This window comes from Schistocerca serialis, chromosome 5 (genome assembly GCF_023864345.2).
Source record: "Schistocerca serialis cubense isolate TAMUIC-IGC-003099 chromosome 5, iqSchSeri2.2, whole genome shotgun sequence".
In the NCBI taxonomy this organism is placed as follows: domain Eukaryota; kingdom Metazoa; phylum Arthropoda; class Insecta; order Orthoptera; family Acrididae; genus Schistocerca; species Schistocerca serialis.
Genome location: NC_064642.1, coordinates 672,769,904 through 672,790,279, shown reverse-complemented (window position 1 = coordinate 672,790,279; position 20,376 = coordinate 672,769,904). Strand labels below are relative to the sequence as shown.

Sequence of the window (20,376 nt, the reverse complement as noted above, 5' to 3'; positions counted from 1 at the left end):
GGGCATCGGGACTCCCGGCAATGGCCATCCTGCCAGGTGGCCTTTGCTGTGGCTGGGTGGCGCCCGTGGGGAGGGCCCTTGGTCGGAGTAGGTGGCATCAGGGCGGATGACCCGCAATGAAGCGTGGTACATCATCTCTTGCTGGCGGCCAGCCGTCAGCAGTCTCTAAGCGTTCCAAGGCTCAATTCAAGGCTAATGTGTATGACCCCAAATCGTTCCCCTCCCTGGCCACACCATGGGAGGAACGAAGGGCTATGAATGAGAGCGAAAGATACTCGCCCCGGTATCTCGTCTGTACCAGAGCTGACGGGGAATCTTTTATGTCCGTGAAGCCTCAGTTCTTTGTAGAGCATTTAGAGGACAAGTTTGGGGAGGTGGAGGGCTTGTCTAAAATGCGCTCTGGGTCAGTACTGATACAAACGGCATCCTCCGCCCAGTCCCGCAGGTTACTTGCTTGTGACAAGTTGGGGGATGTTAACGTTTCTATTACGCCACATAAGAGTTTAAATATGGTCCAGGGTGCTATTTTCCATAGGGATCTCCTTTTGCAGTCTGATGACGAGCTGCGCGCCAACTTAGAACGTAGAGGTGTTCATTTCGTCCGGCGCGTTCATCGGGGTCCGAGGGACAATCAGGTTGCTACCGGTGCCTTCATCTTGGCCTTCGAGGGTGATACGTTACCGGAAAAGGTCAAGGTGATGGTCTACCGATGTGACGTCAAGCCCTATATCCCTCCCCCGATGCGGTGCTTCAAGTGCTGGAAGTTCGGCCATATGTCTTCCCGCTGCACTTCCAGCCTCACATGTCGAGATTGCGGACGCCCGTCTCATCCCGATACTCCATGTGCCCCGCCTCCCATCTGCGTCAACTGCGGGGAGCACCATTCACCTTGCTCGCCTGACTGCACAGTCTTTCAGAAAGAGCGCAAAATCATGGAATATAAGACCCTGGACCGGCTGACCTATACTGAGGCCAAACGGAAATATGACAGACTCCATCCTGTGAGAATGACATCTTCGTATGCAGCTGCTACAACAACTGTGCTAGCTCCATCAGTTGCGAGACTTCCAGCCAGCTCGATAAGCAGTACGACTCCTTCTGCCCCCTTGCCCGTGGGGGGCTCTCCCCAACCGGTTGCTCCTGCACCACCTACCTCAGGAGCAACCTCCTCCCACCCGTCGGGGACGTCCGTCCCCGCTTCTCAGCCGGAGAAGCGCCTAACTTCTTCGGCTACTCTCGCCCGTAAGAGTTCCCTTGGGACGCTCCCTTCCCAGGGTTCCCCCAGCGGGAAGGATGACGGCCACCAGTGGCATAAGTCCTCACCAGCAGCCGGGCGTAGGGCTTCACGATCCTCCTCTGTCCCGGAGACTGAATCGGTGAAGCCTTCCCAGCCGGTGAAACCCAAGGTTCAGCGAGAGAAGTCCAAGAGAAAGACCTCTAAGGCTAAGGAACTTGCGGTGGCACCAACCCCACCGCACCTTTCGCGCTCTGCGTCTGAGGATGACGTCGAGATTCTAGCGTCCGCTGAGGACCTTGATCTCGCTGGTCCCTCAGACGCCATGGATGCCTCTCGTCCGGGTACTGAATCGGTGGCAATGAGTGAACAAGCGGCGTAAATTGCCTTCCCAGTCCTTTCACGCCTTTCTCAGCCATGGACAATACCATCCTCCAGTGGAACTGCGGCGGTTTTTTCCACCATTTAGCTGAGCTCCGCCAACTTCTCAGCCTTCGCCCTTTCTTCTGCATTGCTCTCCAGGAAACTTGGTTTCCGGCGATGCGAACCCCCGCCCTCCGTGGCTATCGGGGTTATTACAAGAACCGAGCAGCTTACGAAAGGGTGTCTGGTGGCGTCTGCATTTATGTCCTTCACACTCTGCACAGCGAGTCTGTCCCTCTCCAGACGCCTTTAGAGGCTGTCGCTGTACGCGTGTGGACGCCACAGGCTGTTACCGTCTGCAGTCTTTACATTCCACCGGATGGTGATGTCTCGCAGCATGTCCTGGCTGCACTGGTCGCCCAATTGCCGCCACCTTTCTTGCTATTGGGCGACTTCAACGCTCATAACCCTCTGTGGGGTGGGTCAGTGGCAACAGGTCGAGGCGCCATCATTGAGCATTTATTGTCGCAGCTCGATCTCTCGCTGTTAAATGATGGTGCCTTCACACACTTCAGTGTGGCGCATGGCACCTACTCCGCCATTGACCTTTCAATCTGTAGCCATAGCCTCTTACCGTCTGTCCAATGGAGTGTGCATGACGACCTGTGTGGTAGTGACCATTTTCCGATCTTTTTGTCACTACCACAGCGCCACTCTTCTGGGCGCCCTAGCAGATGGGCTATGAATAAGGCTGACTGGGACTTGTTCTCCTCCACTGCCGCTTTTGAGCCTCTCTCTACCGATGACATTGATGCGGTGGTTCAATCGGTCACCACCGGCATCGTTACTGCCGCCGAATCTGCCATTCCCCATTCCTGTGGGTCTCCTCGGCGGAAGGCTGTGCCTTGGTGGTCGCCTGAGATCGCTGAAGCGATTAAAGATCGCCGGCGGGCGCTCCAGCGTCACAAGCGACACCCCTCCCTCGACCACCTTATCGCCTTCAAACGGCTGCGTGCGCGGGCCCGCCTCCTTATCCGCCAAGGCAAGAAGGAGTGCTGGGAGCGGTATGTGTCCACCATTGGCCTCCATGTCACTCCCTCGCAGGTCTGGGCCAAGATTCGACGCATCTACGGCTATCGGCCACCTGCCAGCGTCCCTGCGCTCTCACTGAATGGAGCAGTTTGTACTGACTTCTCGATCTTTACAACCGTCTTTGGGTCGAGGGGGAGTTTCCGTCGCAATGGCGGGAAGGCATTGTCATCCCCGTTTTGAAACCTGGAAAGCACCCTCTGGAGGTGGACAGCTACCGTCCCATTAGCCTCACCAACGTTCTTTGCAAGTTGCTTGAATGGATCGTGAGCCGGCGCTTGCATTGGGTACTGGAGTCTCGAGGCCTTCTGGCTCCATCTCAGGGTGGGTTCCGTAAAGGCCGCTCCGCCGCCGACAATCTGGTGAGCCTGGAGTCGGCCATCCGTACTGCCTTTTCCCGCCGTCAGCACCTGGTCGCTGTCTTTTTCGACATGCGGAAGGCGTACGATACGACGTGGCGTCATCACATTCTTTCTACGCTCCATGGATGGGGTCTTCGGGGTCCTCTGCCGATTTTTATCCGCAATTTTCTGTCGTGTCGTACCTTCCGCGTGCAAGTCGCGGCCTCGTATAGTTCCTCCCACGTCCAGGAGAACGGTGTGCCACAGGGCTCTGTTTTAAGTGTCTGTCTGTTTTTAATAGCCATTAACGGGCTTGCTGCGGCCGTGGGAAATTCTGTCTCCGCTTCCCTGTATGCTGACGACTTCTGCCTTTATTACAGCTCTACTGGCATTGCAGCTGTTGAACGTCAGCTACAGGGCGCTATCCGTAAGGCGCAGTCTTGGGCTGTAGCGCATGGGTTTCAGTTTTCGGCAGCCAAGACCTGCGTGATGCATTTCTGCCGGTGCCGAACAGTCCATCCTGAGCCGCGGCTTTATCTTGCCGACGAACTCCTTGCTGTGGTGGAGACCCACAGGTTTTTGGGGGTGGTTTTCGATGCCCGGTTGACTTGGCTGCCTCATATCCGGCAGCTGAAACAGACGTGTTGGCGGCATCTAAACGCTCTGCGATGCTTGAGCAACACCCACTGGGGCGCCGACCGCTCTACACTGTTGCGGCTCTACCAGGCGTTAATCCAGTCCCGTCTGGATTATGGGAGCCTGGCTTATGGCTCAGCATCCCCATCTGCATTACGGGTGCTGGACCCGATTCTCCACAGCGGGATACGCCTTGCCACTGGTGCTTTCCGCACCAGCCCTGTGGACAGCGTACTAGTGGAGGCAGGTGTACCTCCGCTGCGGTTCCGACGCCAACGTTTGCTGGCCGCTTATGCTGCCCATGTTCTAAGCTCGCCCGGGCATCCAAACTATCGTCTCCTGTTCCCGCGGTCGGTCGTCCGTATGCCAGAACGTCGGCCCCGGTCTGGTTGTACAATAGCGGTCCGCGTCAAGGAGCTTCTTTCTGGGCTCCAGGGTTTCACTGTTCCACCTCCTTTCCGGGCTACTTTGCATACACCCCCATGGTGTGTTCGTCGCCCTAGCCTTCGGCTCGACTTGGCACAGGGCCCTAAGGACTCAGTCCCTCCAGAGGCCTTCCGCCACCGCTTTTATTCTATCCTGGCCACGTATCAGGGCTCTGGTGTTGTTTACACTGACGGTTCGATGGTTGCTGGTCGTGTCGGATATGCGCTCACTCTAGGGGACCTTTCCGAACAACGTTCCTTGCCGGATGGCTGCAGCGTTTACACTGCTGAACCGGTCGCCATCTTTCGTGCCCTAGAGTATATCCGCTCCTGCTCAGGCGAGTCCTTCGTTATCTGTAGCGATTCCCTGAGCGGTTTACGAGCTCTCGACCAGTGTTTCCCTCGTTCTCGTTTGGTAATTGCTATCCACGAGTCTCTGCATACTCTCGCCTGTTGCGGCCGCTCTGTGGTCTTTGTGTGGACCCCCGGTCATGTCGGTATCCCGGGTAACGAACATGTTGACCGCCTGGCGAAAGAGGCCACCAGTCAGCCATCTCTGGACGTTGGCCTCCCAGAGACTGATTTGCGGGCAGTCTTCCGCCGCAAAATCTTGGCGCTATGGGACGATGAATGGCGCGAACTGCCAATGCGCAATAAACTCCGTGCTGTCAAGGAGACGACGGCTGTGTGGCGGTCATCCCTGCGAGCCACTCGCAGGGACTCAGTAGTTCTTTGCCGGCTCCGCATTGGCCACTCCCGGCTGACACACAGTTATTTACTGCGCCGGGAGGACCCTCCTCTCTGTCGCTGTGGGGCAGCTTTGACAGTGGCCCACATTTTGCTGGCCTGCCCCCTTTTAGCAGTGGTCAGGCAGACATTTGCGCTGCCTGCTACGCTCCCTGCCCTTTTAACAGACGACTCCACTATGGCTGACTTAGTTTTACGTTTTCTTCGGGCAGGGGGATTTTATCATTTACTCTGAGTGTTTCTGTTTTATTTTATTGTTTTGTGTTGACTCTGGCCTTTGGCCTATGATTTTCCACTGGTTTTTTAATGTGTTTCTAAGTGGTTGGCTTTTCCTTATTTATTTCTATGGTCGGCCAACCACCGTCACACTCTGTGTGGTTTTAGTTCATTTTGTCTTGTCCTTGTCTCCGTCTCTCTTGTTCTGTATCGTCTGTGATCTCTTCTGTTCCTCTTTTTTTTATTCTCTGTGGGTGTTCTTTGTCTTTGGAAAAAGGGACCGATGACCATGGCAGTCTGGTCCCTTTCATCCCCCAAACCAACCAACCAACCTAGATTGCCAGATGCAGGTTGCAATTTCTGGGTCACATCACCTTCTTTCACAAGTCATAATTCTGGAACTAACTGGCAGGGGAAACTAGTACTTTGTACATGAGTGTTCCACATATGGTAGAATTAGTGTACTGAATTTCAGTCAAATCTGAGACTGAGCTGGAGCCCCTGGTTGAACTGACATGAAATGACCCTAATACAGGGTGTATACGACCCGGGACAACCGGGAGATCCGGGAAAAACCCGAGAATTTTTTCACCCGGGAGAAAACCGGGAAAAACCCAGGAATTTTTTAGAATTCCAGGAATTTTTTAGAATTCCAGGAATTTTTCGTTATTTTAGGTTTTAGTTAAATTTTTGTAATCTTGATTGCTAAGAATCGATACTCTAACAAAGGATATTACTCTCCGCTACTGCAGAATAATACTACAATAATAAAACGTGAATGAGAAAAAAATATGAAAATAAAACATAAATTGCAAAGGAAATGCGCCATATACAACAACAAAACACAGTGCTTATACAAACGTTTGCCAATAGCAAAATGTGTCAAAGGCGTTAGGAAGACTATGCAATGCTTCATAACAACAAAATATCTCTGATGAGCAAGACATCACAACTGTTTAACTAGATTCGTTATAGCAGTTACGAGCGGGCTCATGCGCATGCGCAGTTGAGCGGCGGGGCAAACCGATGTATTTGACCCAAATGACAATTGCGGGGGGAGGAGGGGGCGGCAAATTCATATTCTTGAGAAGAAAAAAATCATATTTCACAAAGAGCCTAGCATCCAGCGCACGTTGGTCTACCGATTACTCATAATTTTGAAACACATCCCTGTTGGTTTTTGAACACACTCTGTAAGTTGATTTCTGAATGAATCATGAGTTAATTTTTGAATGCGTGCCTAGTGTACGTGATGCCTGTCAGGGGAATCCTCATCACATCTAGAAATAAACTTTCCTGCAAGCAAAAGGGGACCGGGTTATACGAGTGGAGCAGAGTAGAGCCGAACGAATGAACGCCAACCGCTGTCTGATTATGTGGTTGATTGGGTTTGGAATGATCAGCTTTGTTATAATTACTAGCGAAATCCATAGAGTCAGACTACCAGAGTGGAAATAAACGACTAACAGGAATAACAGATAAGAAAGATTATGTATTATCTTCTCGGTGTAGCCAAGAAAATGAAATTTTGTCAAAATTTTTAGCCAGATCACTACACTAGTAAGGGCCAGTTGTACAGTCCCCGTCTAGCAGCCGCTTAACTTCTATTCTGGAAGTAGCGTGGAAAGTGGTTTGTATGAACATAACAACGCCTAACCGTAGAATAATCAGGGATAACTAAACTGGTGATTCTGGCAGGGTTAGTGAAGTTAGCCGGCGACTAAATTTTGACAAAAGGCAGGAATAGTTCCAGAATTAGTCATGATAAGATTGTTTGTTAGAACGAGGAAGGAGGAGAAACGGGGACATCGCACCAATTGGGGAAGAATATGACGATTCCAAATTTAAGTAAAAATCTTGTACTACTACTTTTCGATCTCATGCTCGAGAAACTGGGGCGTATGAATGAAATGTGAAACTATTTTCTAATATTAAACTATTTGCTTGTAGTAGGCCTAATAGGCATTTTATGTTGGTCTTTGTGAATTATATTCTGTCGTGTTATAAAAATGACCATTTGTGCAAAAACAGTCTCGTTTATTTTGTGTGTGTTACAATTTCTGCAGTGTTAGAAAGACCTATTTTGTTTTATCTAGCAGACAGTGACAAAATAAACGTAATCAGATTGAGAAACCACGCCAGTCGTGGGTAGTATTTGTATTAACAGCTTACGCAGTATTAGACAACCATATTTCGGCCTCTTTTCTTTTATGACATAATGTAAGATCTTTTAATGTTTTACACATATGAACATACGGGCTTCCTACGTCATCGTAGCTGCCAAAGTGCGGTGGCGCCTGTTATCTGGCGCTCTCTGACGACTGCTGAAAGGAACCTATTTCTAACAGGTCGCGGGAAAATATTGTGAATGGTGGTTTGAAAAACGCTACTTTCAAACCAAATTTCCTCTTTCGCAAGTGGAACCTTGTGTGAGAATGTACAATGAATTCCTTAAATCACAGAGCGTTTGATGACAAGCCATTAGAAGTATTTCGAGCCCAGATCAGACAATCGTGTCGTTATTATGAGCAAATTGATGTAGTGCTACGGGAAGCTCTTGCTCCTCTGCGGTAGCTAATTTATTTGTGGAAAACTTTGAGAACAAGTCACTGGACTCTGCTAAAAATTTTACTGGCAGATTTGTGTGATGTATCTTAAAGTGTAACACGGGCAAGAAAAATCAACATTATATGTGAAAACTTAGCTTCTGTTGCAGCTTATTAACCTTAGAGACCAATGTTGTACGTGAAAGCTTTGCTTTTCTTGTAGGAACACTATGTATATTAATTTAAAACATTAACTTTTCCTGTTTGTGTATCCGCGCTACTTAACAGTGATGTTGCTATTAGCGGACTACATCGCTTGTCCTACGCTCTGAATATTCGCTGTCATCGGCTGGCGGGATCACGTGACATGAGCAATGACTTGCTTACAAAAGCGTATTGCAGTCTCGATTACATGGTTCGGAAAGTAACATGCGGTGTTTGGTGGGATTCGAATTTATACTTTCGTGATACGAAAATATACAGCGTACATATTGCTGCAAAAAAAAAAAAAAACACTTTCCAAAAGGGGTTTTCTTTTCTGAGTTTTGTTTTTTAAAAAAATTCTATGCCCATATATAAAAACATAACCATTCAAAGAATTGATATGTTTTGCAGTTCCAAGGGAAAATATACCGTCACTTAATAAAACAGAAAGAGTGTGTTTTCATCCGGGAGAAAGTGTATTTTTAACCGGGAAATCCGGGAATTTTTTTTCGTTGTCCACGTATACACCCTGTAATAACAAATAAAAATTTCACGCTGTTATCTTGTAATTGGTGAGCGTGCTACAAACAGCGTGCAGAAAGGCCCGTAGGTGGCAGTACAGTGCGGATGCACACGTACCATCGCAGTATCAGTATAAAGATGGCTGCCCCACTTGCGACTTGCACCAGGGAAGAACAGCGTTCTCTTATTTGGTTTTTGCGTAGTGAAGGTGAGAACTCTATTGAAATTCATCGGCGAATGAAGGTTCAGTATGGTGATGAATGTTTGTCACAGCAGCAAGTCTACGAATGGAGTAGGAAGTTCGCAAATGGTGTGACTTCAGTGGAAGATGCTCCTCGTCCAGGTCAGGCACAACGAGTTGACTGCACGGAACATTGTAGCAGTTGAAGCCATAGTGAAGGAAAACTGCTGAGTGACACTGAATGATATTGCAGCATGTTTACAGATTAGTCATGGGTCAGCACACCACATTGTGCATGATGTGCTGCAGTTTCACAAAGTGTCTGCAAGATGGGTGCCATGGCAGCTGACTCCTGAAATGAGAGAACGACATGTCGATGCTTGTGAAGAGCTTCTTCGGCGCTTTGAACGAGAAGGTGATGGCTTCCTTGCAAGAATCGTTACTGGGGATGAAACCTGGGTTCACTTCCATCAACCGGAAACAGAGAGCGAGCAAGGAATGGTGCCATGCCTCATCACCAAAACCAAAGAAGTTCTGAGCAGAACCATCAGCAGGGAAGGTTGTGCTGACACTCTTTTGGGACGAAAAAAGCGTCATTTTCAAGCATTACATGCCTAGAGGGATCACTGTTGCCAGTGCATCATACACAGATCTCCTAAAAAATCATCTGCGGCCTGCAATCAAATCAAAGCGACGTGGATTGCTGTCAGTAGGTGCCCTTTTGCAACATGACAATGCAAGGCCCCACACTGGCCGTACAACAGTTGCAACAATCACAGACCTGCATTTTGAGTGTCTTTCTAATCCACCATACTTACCAGACCTTGGCCCCATGTGATTTCCATGTTTGGACCACTCAGATGCAATGGGAGGAAAGAAGTTCCGTTCTGATGAAGAGGTACGCCATGCGGTGCACGAGTGGTTGTGCTAACTACCAAAATAATTTTTTTCTGAAGGAATTTGTGCACTTAGTAAGTGCTGGAGGACTTGCATTGAGTGTGAGGGCGATTATGTTGATAAGTGATACAGCTTTGTACCTCATCTTCACAATAAATAATATTTAAAAAAATATTTAAGGTTTTCATTTGACTCATCCTCATAATTTGGACTCAATATTTAAAATATATTTTGTTTTAGTGTAAAATTTTCGGTGTTGGTTGTTTCAGGTGTTACATAATAACATAAGTACTACGATAAACTCATTGGTTCTTCTTTTTGAGCAAAGAACCGTGTGTATCTGTGGAGAGAAAAACTTGTTACAACTTCTAGACATTAAGTTTGGTGAAATGAAACTGTTCGTGAAAATTTTACCCAAACATGGATAATGTTTAAAGTATTTCTCCAAAAAGTTTCATCATCCATCAGAATCTAAGATGCTTGTTCATTGAATCTGACATTAGAAAAATTTCCAATTAAATTGACTGAGATAGTCTTGGATATCATTAAAAGATGTTTTTGGTATACTCTTAGACAGTAAAAAGTGCTAAAAGGTGCACTTGGTATGTTCAGATTGTAATGAAACAGTGGGAAAGTTCATGAAGTCAGGCTGTTTAATGAGCCTCAGGAGTCACTCTGAACTATAATTAGATTTCCTCGCCTGAGAATATGTGTGATACCTGTGAAGAACCAGGTTAATGCTTCTATCAAGACAAGAAAGTGATCGAAAATACAAGCTCAGGGTTGTTGCAAGGTTGATGGTCGGAGACTATGGTTGATCACTTCTGTAAGACATTCATAGGAGAAAAAGGTAAATATTATGATTTCAGAAGAAGACAGAAAGAAAATATAAGCCAATAGCTGTGCACTTCCTATCTGATGTTTCCATGTTTATAATTCAATAAAATATCTGCTGAAATTAACATAAACAATGTTCCAATTCCATGATTTTGCCAATCTTGAAGTTTATGACGAAGTCACCTTGTGACAAAATTGTTTCTGATAGAGAGAAACTGATGTCAGATATGGATTCGGTGCTCGATACATCATTTGACTGATATATTACCCAGCAAAAGGTGATAATTTTTTTTCCTGCATTGCACTTAGTCACAGAAAATTTTGTATTGTGGTCATCCACAGATGTAGAATTGTATCATGATGAAACAGACCATTTCAGCTGTATAATAAATATTTATTTATGAACCAACTAGTTTCACGCCATCTATTCTTGAAATCCAGCTCAAATGCAATAGATCCATTATCTGCAGTGACATTTGAAAATTTTTACTAGATCGGGACTTGAACCTGGAGTTACTCATAACTTATTTCAAGTGATGTCCAGTAGAGAAGCCAGCATTCTGTGTCTAGTTGTAATAAAAATATTCAATCATCAAGAAGTTTAGGTTTAGGGTTAGCGTCTTGATCGAAGGTTCGAACCCTGCCACCACTTAAATTTTGAATAGAAATGATTAGCAGTGACGGCCAAAGACTTCCGGCATAAAAAGTCATCCTTTATTCAGCCAATGGCCATGTCAAAGAGGGCAGAGGAGCGGACGGAGGGTCAGGGCATTCTCTTACTTTGGTGTAGGACACTGACCCTAAAAGTGGAAGAATCGGCAATGATTAATGGAATGGGGATGCAGAAGGCAATGGAAACCACTACATTAAAGACAAATAATGTGTTTCCACAAGACGTGTGGCCTATAATCGAAAATGTGTCATGATGATCTTGCCATTGGCAAAAGATTTCTGAACCGTCCCCCATTCAGATCTCTGGGAGGGGACTGCCAAGAAGGAGATGACAATGAGAAAAAGATAAAATCGCCAACGGAAGGATAACGGTCTATGACTCAGGGTGTGGAATGTCAGAAGCTTGAACGTGGCAGGGAAGCTAGAAAATCTGAAAAGGGAAATGCAGAGCCTCAATCTAAGTGAAATAGAAAGAAGAGAATAGGGTAATATCAATGGCAACAGAAAACATTATAACAGGATTAGCATTCATTATGAGTAGGAAGGTAGAGTACAGTGTGTGTTGCTGTGAACAGGTCAGTGACAGGGTGGTTCTCATCTGAATCGACAGCAAACACTGACAACTTTAGCTCAGTTATACATACCTACGTCACAACGGAAGATTGAGAGATCAAATACCTGAAGATATTGAATGGGTAATTCAGTATGCAAAGGGAGATGAAAATCTAATAATCGTGGGGGACTGGAAGGTGGTTGTAGGGGAAGGAGTAGAAGAAAGGGCTACAGGAGGATATGAGCTTGGTGCACGGAATTATAGCAGAAAGATCGAGTTATTCAGTAAATTTTGACAAGTAACTGCGAATACTCTGTTCAAGAATCACAAGAGGTGGTGGTATACTTGGAGAAGGCTGGGAGATAGGGGAAGATTTCAGTTAGATTACATCATGGTCAGGCAGAGATTCAGAAATCAGATATTAAATTGTAAGGTGTACCCAGGAACAATTAAATATACGATTTTGGAATCTCTGCCTGACCATGATGTAATTGTAAGGTGTACACCCAGACCCAGCAAACATCCCCCCCCCCCCCCCCCCCCCCCCCCCCCCCCCCCCCCCCCATGAACCATGGACCTTGCCATTGGTGGGGAGGCTTGCGTGCCTGAACGATACAGATATCCATACCGTAGGTGCAACCACAACGGAGGGGTATCTGTTGACAGGCCAGACAAACGTGTGCTTCCTGAAGAGGGGCAGCAACCTTTTCAGTAGTTGCAGGTTGCAGTCTGGATGATTGACCGATCTGGCCCTGTAACACTAACCAAAACGGCCTTGCTGTTGCGGTACTGCCGGAACGGCCGAAAGCAAGGGGAAACAACAGCCGCCATTTTACCCGAGGGCATGCAGCCTTACTGTATGTTTAAATGATGATGGCGTCCTCTTGGGTAAAATATTCCGGAGGTAGAATAGTCCCCCATTCGGATCTCCGGGCGGTGACTACTCAAGAGGACATCGTTATCAGGAGAAAGAGAACTGGCATTCTACGGATAGGAGCGTGGAATGTCAGATCCCTTAATCGGGCAGGTAGGTTAGAAAATTTAAAAAGGGAAACGGATAGGTTAAAGTTAGATATAGTGGGAATTAGTGAAGTTAGGTGGCAGGAGGAACAAGACTTCTGGTCAGGTGACTACAGGGTTATAAATACAAAATCAAATAGGGGTAATGCAGGAGTAGGTTTGACAGTGAATAAAAAAATAGGAGTGCAGGTAAGCTACTACAAACAGCATAGTGAACGCATTATTGTGGCCATGATACACAAAGCCCACACCTACTGCAGTAGTACAACTTTATATGCCAACTAGCTCTGCAGATGATGAAGAAATTGATGAAATGTATGATGAGATAAAAGAAATTATTCGGGTAGTGAAGGGAGACGAAAATTTAATAGTCATGGGTGACTGGAATTCGACAGTAGGAAAAGGAAGAGAAGGAAATGTAGTAGGTGAATATGGATTGGGGCTAAGAAATGAAAGAGGAAGCCACCTGGTAGAATTATGCACAGAGCATAACTTAATCATAGCTGCAAAAAGGTGGGAATTTGAGGAGATGGGACCTGGATAAACTGAAAGAACCAGAGGTTGTACAGAGTTTCAGGAAGAGCATAAAGGAACAATTGACAAGAATGGGAGAAAGAAGTACAGTAGAAAAAGAATGGGTAGCTTTGAGGGACGAAGTAGTGAAGGCAGCAGAGCATCAAGTAGGTAAAAAGACGAGGGCTAGTAGAAATCCTTGGGTAACAGAATTGATACTGAATTTAATTGATGAAAGGAGAAAATACAAAAATGCAGTAAGTGAAGCACGTAAAAAGGAATACAAACGTCTCAAAAACGAGATCAACAGGAAGTGCAAAATGGCTATGCAGTGATGGCTAGAGGACAAATGTAAGGGTGTAGAGGCTTATCTCACGAGGGGTAAGATAGATACTGCCTAAAGGAAAATTAAAGAGACCTTTGGAGGAAACAGAACCACTTGCATGAATATCAAGAACTCTGATGGAACCCCAGTTCTAAGCAAAGAAGGGAAAGCAGAAAGGTGGAAGGAGTATATAGAGGGTCTATACAGAGGCAATGTTGTTGAGGACAATATTATGTAAATGGAAGAGGAGGTAGATGAAGATGAAATGGGAGATATGATACTGCGTGAAGAGTTTGACAGAGCACTGAAGGACCTAAGTCAAAACAAGGCCCCGGGAGTAGACAACATTCCATTAGAAGTTCTGACAGCCTTGGGAGAGCCAGTCCTGACAAAACTCTACCATCTGGTGAGCAAGATGTATGAGGCAGGCGAAATTCCCTCAGACTTCAAGAAGAATATAATAATTCCAATCCCAAAGAAAGCAGGTGTTGACAGATGTGAAAATTACCGATCTATCAGTTTAATAAGTCACAGCTGCAAAATACTGATGCGAATTCTTTACAGACGAATGGAAAAACTGGTAGAAGCCGACCTCAGGGAAGATCAGTTTGTATTCCGTAGAAATGTTGGAACACTTGAGGCAGTATTGACCCTACGACTTATCTTAGAAGAAAGGTTAAGGAAAGGCAAACCTATGTTTCTAGCATTTGTAGACTTAGGGAAATCTTTTGACATTGTTGACTGGAATACTCTCTTTCAAACTCTAAAGGTGGCAGGGGTAAAATACAGGGAGCGAAAGGCCATTTAAAATTTGAACAGGAATCAGATGGCAGTTACAAGAGTCGAGGGTCATGAAAGGGATGCAGTGGTTGGGAAGGGAGTGAGACAGGGTTGTAGCCTCTCCCCATTGTTATTCAATCTGTATATTGAGCAAGCAGTAAAGGAAACAAAATAAAAATTCGGAATATTAATTAACATCCATGGAGAAGAAAATATGAGGAAATACAGTACTGGTACTCAAGAAAATTTACATCCGAATCTCGACATACGAATTGCACTTAAGCCCAATTATGCGTTTTAGTATGGTTCACGAAATTCCGATGAACTTGAAGTGTCCTCTGATGTCTTGTTTCTTTTGTGACATAGTGCAACATCTTTTAATGTTTTACACATATGAACATACAGGCTTCCTGTGTCATCGTAGCTGCGAAAGAGTGGTGGCACCTGTTATCTGGCGCTCTCTGGTAACTGCTGAAACGAATCAGTTTCTAACAGGTCACGGGAAAACATTGCGGATGGTGATTTGAAAAGCGTTACTTTCAAAGTAAATTTCCTTTTACACAAGATGAACTACATGCGAGAATGTCCGATGAATTTCTTAAATCACAGAGCGTTAGACTCACAGTTAAAAATCAACTCTTTGTGGACAAGAATTTCGAGCCCAGAAGATCAGACATTAACGTCGTTATTATAAATTTCACTGCCACATTTGTGTGATATATCTTAAAGTATAACACGTGCAAAAAAGATCAAGATTATATGTGGAAGCTTAGTTTCTCTTGCAGCTTATTAATCTTAGAGACTACGATTATATGTGAAACCTCTGCTTTTCTTGTAGCAACACTATGTATATTAATTTAAACCATCAACTTTCCTTATTTGTGTGTTTGGGTTACTTAAGAGTGATCTTGCTATTGGCTGACTACATCACGTGTCCTATACTGTCATCAGCTGGCGAGATCACGTGACATGAGCTATGACTGGCTGACAAAAGCGCGTCGCAATCTCGATTTCAATGCCTTGGAAGGTAACATGCGGTATTTGGTGGAGTTCAAATTTATATCTTCGTAACACGAAAATATGCAGCGTACATGTTGCTGCCGCACATCAAAGATCTTTCCAAAACATGCCTCCCCCCCCCCCCCCCCCCTCCCCCGCGAGTTTTGTTTTCGAAAGTGCCGGGAAATTCTACATCGGCGTATAAAACCATAAACATTCAAAGACTGACAAGTTTTACAGTGCTGAGGAAAAGTATACTCTCACATATCAACCGAAAAATCCAGGAATTTTTTTTCCTTGTCCATGTATACACCCTGTAAACACCATGAAGAAAATGATGATTTTAGTTCTGACACACATTGTTGTTTGACATTTCCTCTGATGCATTGCACATCATGAGGTTGAGGTTGTGGCAAAGTTAGGAGATGGGTTTAAATTGAGGGTAATAAAACCCTACTTCTGTCACAATTCAGGTTGCCAATTTGTCCAAAAGTTAATGATACATTACATCTTTGTCTTGTGAGTAGCTTCTTACATTTGAGACCATAGTTGATTTTTGTTGATCACAACTGTCTTCCTACCCATTATTTATTGTAACAATATTATGAGAAGGGAAGTTGCTACTCACCATATAATGGAGATGCTGAGATGCTGACAGGCACAACAAAAAGGCTCTCACAATTATAGCTTTCAGCCATTAAGGCCTTTCTCCACAACACACACACACACACACACACACACACACACACACGCACGCTTACAGTCTCAGGCAACTGAAACCACACTTTGAGCAGCAGCACCAGTGCATGATGGGAGTGGCAACTGGGTGGGAGTAGGAGGAAGTTGGAGTGGGGAGGGGGAGGGATAGGGATAGTATGATGGGGGTGACAGACAGCAAAGTGCTGCAGGTTACACTACCCCCACCCAGTCGCCACTCCCATTGTGCACTGGTGCTGCTGCTCACAGTGTGGTTTCGGTTGCCTGAGACTGAGGTCGTGTGTTGGAGTTGCACATGTATGAAGTCCTCAATGGCCGAAAACTATAATTGTCTTTCTTTCTGTTGTGCCTATCTGCGACTCAGCATCTCCACTATATGGTGAGCAGCAACTTTCCTTCTCATAATATCGTTACATTCCATCCTGGATTTTCCATTATTTATTATATTTGACAGGTTGACATTTTGTGATACTTCTGTTTTGTTTGTGACCTATAGGTACCGAGCAGAAATAATTCAAGTAGTTCCAGAGATAAGGGTGTTTTATGTGGATTATGGAAATGAGGAGGCTTGTGCTGCTGATGAACTGAGAAGCTTACCAAAAGAAGCATCAGAGCTGCCTGCACAGGTATAGAATTGATTTCTTATTAGTAGCACTTTTTTTTCCTTAGTAAATTAGTGATCTGTGGTCTCTTCGTACTACTTCATTGATACATAAATGGAATTTAAGTGCAAAAGCTGTTCAAAACTGAGGGTTACTCAGTGAGCAACATGGAGGTGCATTTTAGAAATAACAAGAAATCAAAAAAATTGATTAGGTAATGGAGTGAAACAGAAGATGTATCTATGATCACGATGAAAGTAAAATTGAGGTGCACAGAACATGTCACTATGCTAATGGTTGGTAGGTGGACCAGGTGGTAACCTGCTAGATTCAGAGAGAGAAGAAAAGGTAGAGATGGAGACTAATGGCAAGTATGTAGGTGACATTACAAGACATACAGGAGCACAATGGGTGCATACAGTTGAAGATTGTACCCCAAAAAACCTTAGAGGCGTCATTTATCAAGCAGTACGTTTAAATTGGTGGTGGTATGTAAAATAATTGTTGTTGCAATATACCAATAGCACATGGGAATGTAGCTGGGAATAATCGTCACACATTGTCTACATTTTAACAGATAACTTTTGTCATTCTTGAAGTATGAAATGCTGTATGATTTCTTTGTGAGGCCCAGTTTAAACCCATGATTGACAGTGCTGTGCTGACATGAACAATACGAGAGAGCATGCAAGAAGATAAACTCCATACAGATTAAAGATAACTATTGTCAAAGTTATTGACAGTAAACATTTGTAGGGTATAGAGGATGTAAAGACTCTTAAATGATCCATCTGTTTCATAGGAAGACAGTGAGATTGCTTGCAAGATTTAAAACAGAATCCTGTTTATAAGGCCACATGGACAAATTGATGATCTCACCAGATTCTCTTAGCACACTGGTCATAAGAATGGTGCCTAAAATCTTCAACATATTCTCACATTAAAATTGCTTTGTGGCTGACAGATTGCAGTGGTGGGGAATGGAGTTGCTGAGCCATATACTTGTTCATATCTATAGTTGTGTGTATAAAAAAAAAAAAAACTAGTGATCTGCTGACTGACTTTTGCAAGCATTTCATATTCTTGAGGGGGGAAAAACCTTGTTTCACAAAGCGCCTAGCATCTAGTGCACGTTGGTCTATCGATTATTTAGATTAATTTATCAAAAAACAAAGATGATGTGACTTACCAAACGAAAGTGCTGGCAGGTCGAAAGACACACAAACAAACACAAACATACACACAAAATTCAAGCTTTCGCAACAAACTGTTGCCTCATCAGGAAAGAGGGAAGGAGAGGGAAAGACAAAAGGATGTGGGTTTTAAGGGAGAGGGTATGGAGTCATTCCAATCCCGGGAGCGGAAAAAAAAATGACTTTCCTGCTCATAATATTGTTACATTCCATCCTGGATTTTCCAAAGTATAAGACCAGAAAGAGAAATTAACATTCTCTTCAACCAGGACCAAGGTGCTCCTCGGCAGGCCAGAGGCCATGGGAATTGGATTTCAGGAATAACGACTGTCTCACTGCAAGTACATTGTACAGTGTCCAATTTTGTAGACATTTTGTTTATAGTAGTATATTTTGGCACTTTGAAAGTAGTTTATATGTTACGAAGTATGGTTCATGAGAAGAAGAAAATTGTGGCAATCGCTGGCGGTTTGTACGCTATGTACTCAAATATTTCTCGAAAGAAAGTGACACAGTACCTGGAATATAATAGACGTAACACAGTGGATAATAACAGACAGTAACGAACATAGTAAAACCAACATTTTATTGGCGGTCATGTTTGGTGTTGGTTTACACAACTCTTCCCAGTTTTGTACACTTCTTTCAAGAGGCTTGTTTTTTTCTGAGGCTGTTTCCAAAATCAGTGAAGAAATTTTAAATCTGCCTTGCGACTCCAAGGAAATGCTTGTCACCAGATGTGTTTTGTTTTATTGATATGAAATAGTAGCAGTAGTCTTAACGAAACACCATTTGGCTTGCTTTCTCCATCTAAAAGCAGTTTGTTACAAAAGATGTTGTTATTACTTAAGGTTTTTGGTCACATGGGGGAGAAATACAGAAGTCCTTAAATTTTTTGTCAAGTTATGTCTTTACTTACTTTTGAGAAACTTGGGGCAGCCCTGAAAGTGTCCCATTTGACGCCATTGGCTAGTTCCAACTGTTCGCTGGATTTCAGTGCATGTTTTCATTTTCTGGCATCTGTGGCATTATGCCATAATAAAGACTCAAACATAAGGTAATACAGTACTGGTACTCTAAGAAAATTGGTGTCCAAGAAACCACACTGAAGAGCTTAATATCAGGCATGACTCTGGACATACAAATGTGCACTTTAAATTGAATCATGCATTTTAGTATGGTTTACAAAATTCTGGTGGGCTTGAAGTATTCTCTGATGTTTAGTTTCTTTTATGACATAATGTAATATCTCTCAATGCTATATATGTACAGACATATGTAAGTGTTCACTTGAAACTGAAAAAGTGGGCAAATTTGGTTATTAGTATTGAATAAAATGGTTTGTTTTGAACATATTGACAGGCTTAGCAGAATTTTACACGCTTTCCTTGAAACAGTGTCTTTCGATCATGAGACATGTTTCAGCATTGTCTGGTACCTTCTCTAGATGCGAGATTATTTCTTAATTTATGTTGTTTACATCTTAAATTTACAGAATGCCAGTCTTCAGTAAATTACAGATAGCCAGCACTCTGTGTTTTATCATTGTGACTAACAACAAGGCTTTATGTGTGTTCCTGGAGCACAATATAAACTGCGAGTGATATAGTTTCTTGGCCCTACAGTTAATTTTTTACACAATTTGAAAAAGTTAAGTTCTGGTGGGATGTAAACCTGATTGGAAATGCTACATAATAGTACTGCAGAGTACGAATAGAAAAAAAAAGCTTTGTTAAAATCACTACACAGCAAAATGTTAGGGTACTTGGAGTCGTAGAATCTAGTTATGAAATGAATATTAAGCCAAGGGCTGCTTCTTATTTTGCGTTCCTTATCTGGATAGGGTATGATAAAACAATTGCCCCACATACAATAACTGAAAAAAAGAAAAAAAAGACAGTGCTGCCCAAACAGAAATCCAACAAAAGGCATATGAGTGGAGCAAACACTAAGCGTGGGCTTCCTATGTCATTGTAGCTGTGCTTGTGCAGTAACATCTGTTCTCTGGCGCTCTCTGGCAACCGTTGAAACAAAACTATTTCGAACAGGTCACAGGAAAATATTGCAAATGGTGGTTTGAGAAGCATTTCTTTCTAAGCAAATTTCATTTTACGCAATATTAATTTATTAAATCATAGAACATTTGATTTCCATTAAAAACTGAACACTTTGAGGGCCAGCCACTTAGAAAAATTTTGGGCCCAGATGACCAGACATTTATGTCATTATTTAAAAGTTTCCTCTGCACATTTGTGTTTGGGTATCTTCAAGGATAACACACACAAAAAAGACCAATATTGTATGTGAAAGCTGAGATTTTCTTGCAGCTATACCATGCGTTTATTAATTTAAACTATTAACTTTTCTGATTTGTGTGTTCCCACTACTTAGCAGTGATGTATGCTGTTGGCTGACTACATCAGATGTTGTATGCTCTGAATATGTGGTGTCGTTTGCTGGTGAGATCATGTGATGTGATTGATTGGCTGACAAAAGCACATCACAATCTCTGTTTCAGTGCCTCAGAAACTAATGTGCTGTTTTTGGTAGAATTCGTATTTATAGTTTCATAATACGTACGAAAATATGGAGCCTACGTGTTGCTGCGATCAAAAATCTTTCCGAAAGGAGGTTAGGTTCCCTCCCCCCCCTTCCTCCCCCCTCCCCTTTTGCCTTGTTTCATTTCCTAAAGTGCCAGGAAGTTCTGTGGCATTGTAGGAAACCATTACCATTCAAGGGGTTGGTAAGTTTCCCAGTTCCAAGG

General features: G+C 44.1%; 1 protein-coding gene across 2 annotated transcripts in view; it reads left to right on the top strand.

The window, feature by feature from the left end:
* Nucleotides 1-20,376, top strand: part of LOC126480719 (uncharacterized) — a 218,478-nt gene that overhangs the window by 98,425 nt on the left and 99,677 nt on the right. For both annotated transcript variants that reach the window (XM_050103974.1, XM_050103975.1), the window contains exon 12: nucleotides 16,314-16,443. In XM_050103974.1, the coding sequence (XP_049959931.1) occupies nucleotides 16,314-16,443 (130 nt within the window). The remainder of the gene's footprint in view (nucleotides 1-16,313; nucleotides 16,444-20,376) is intronic.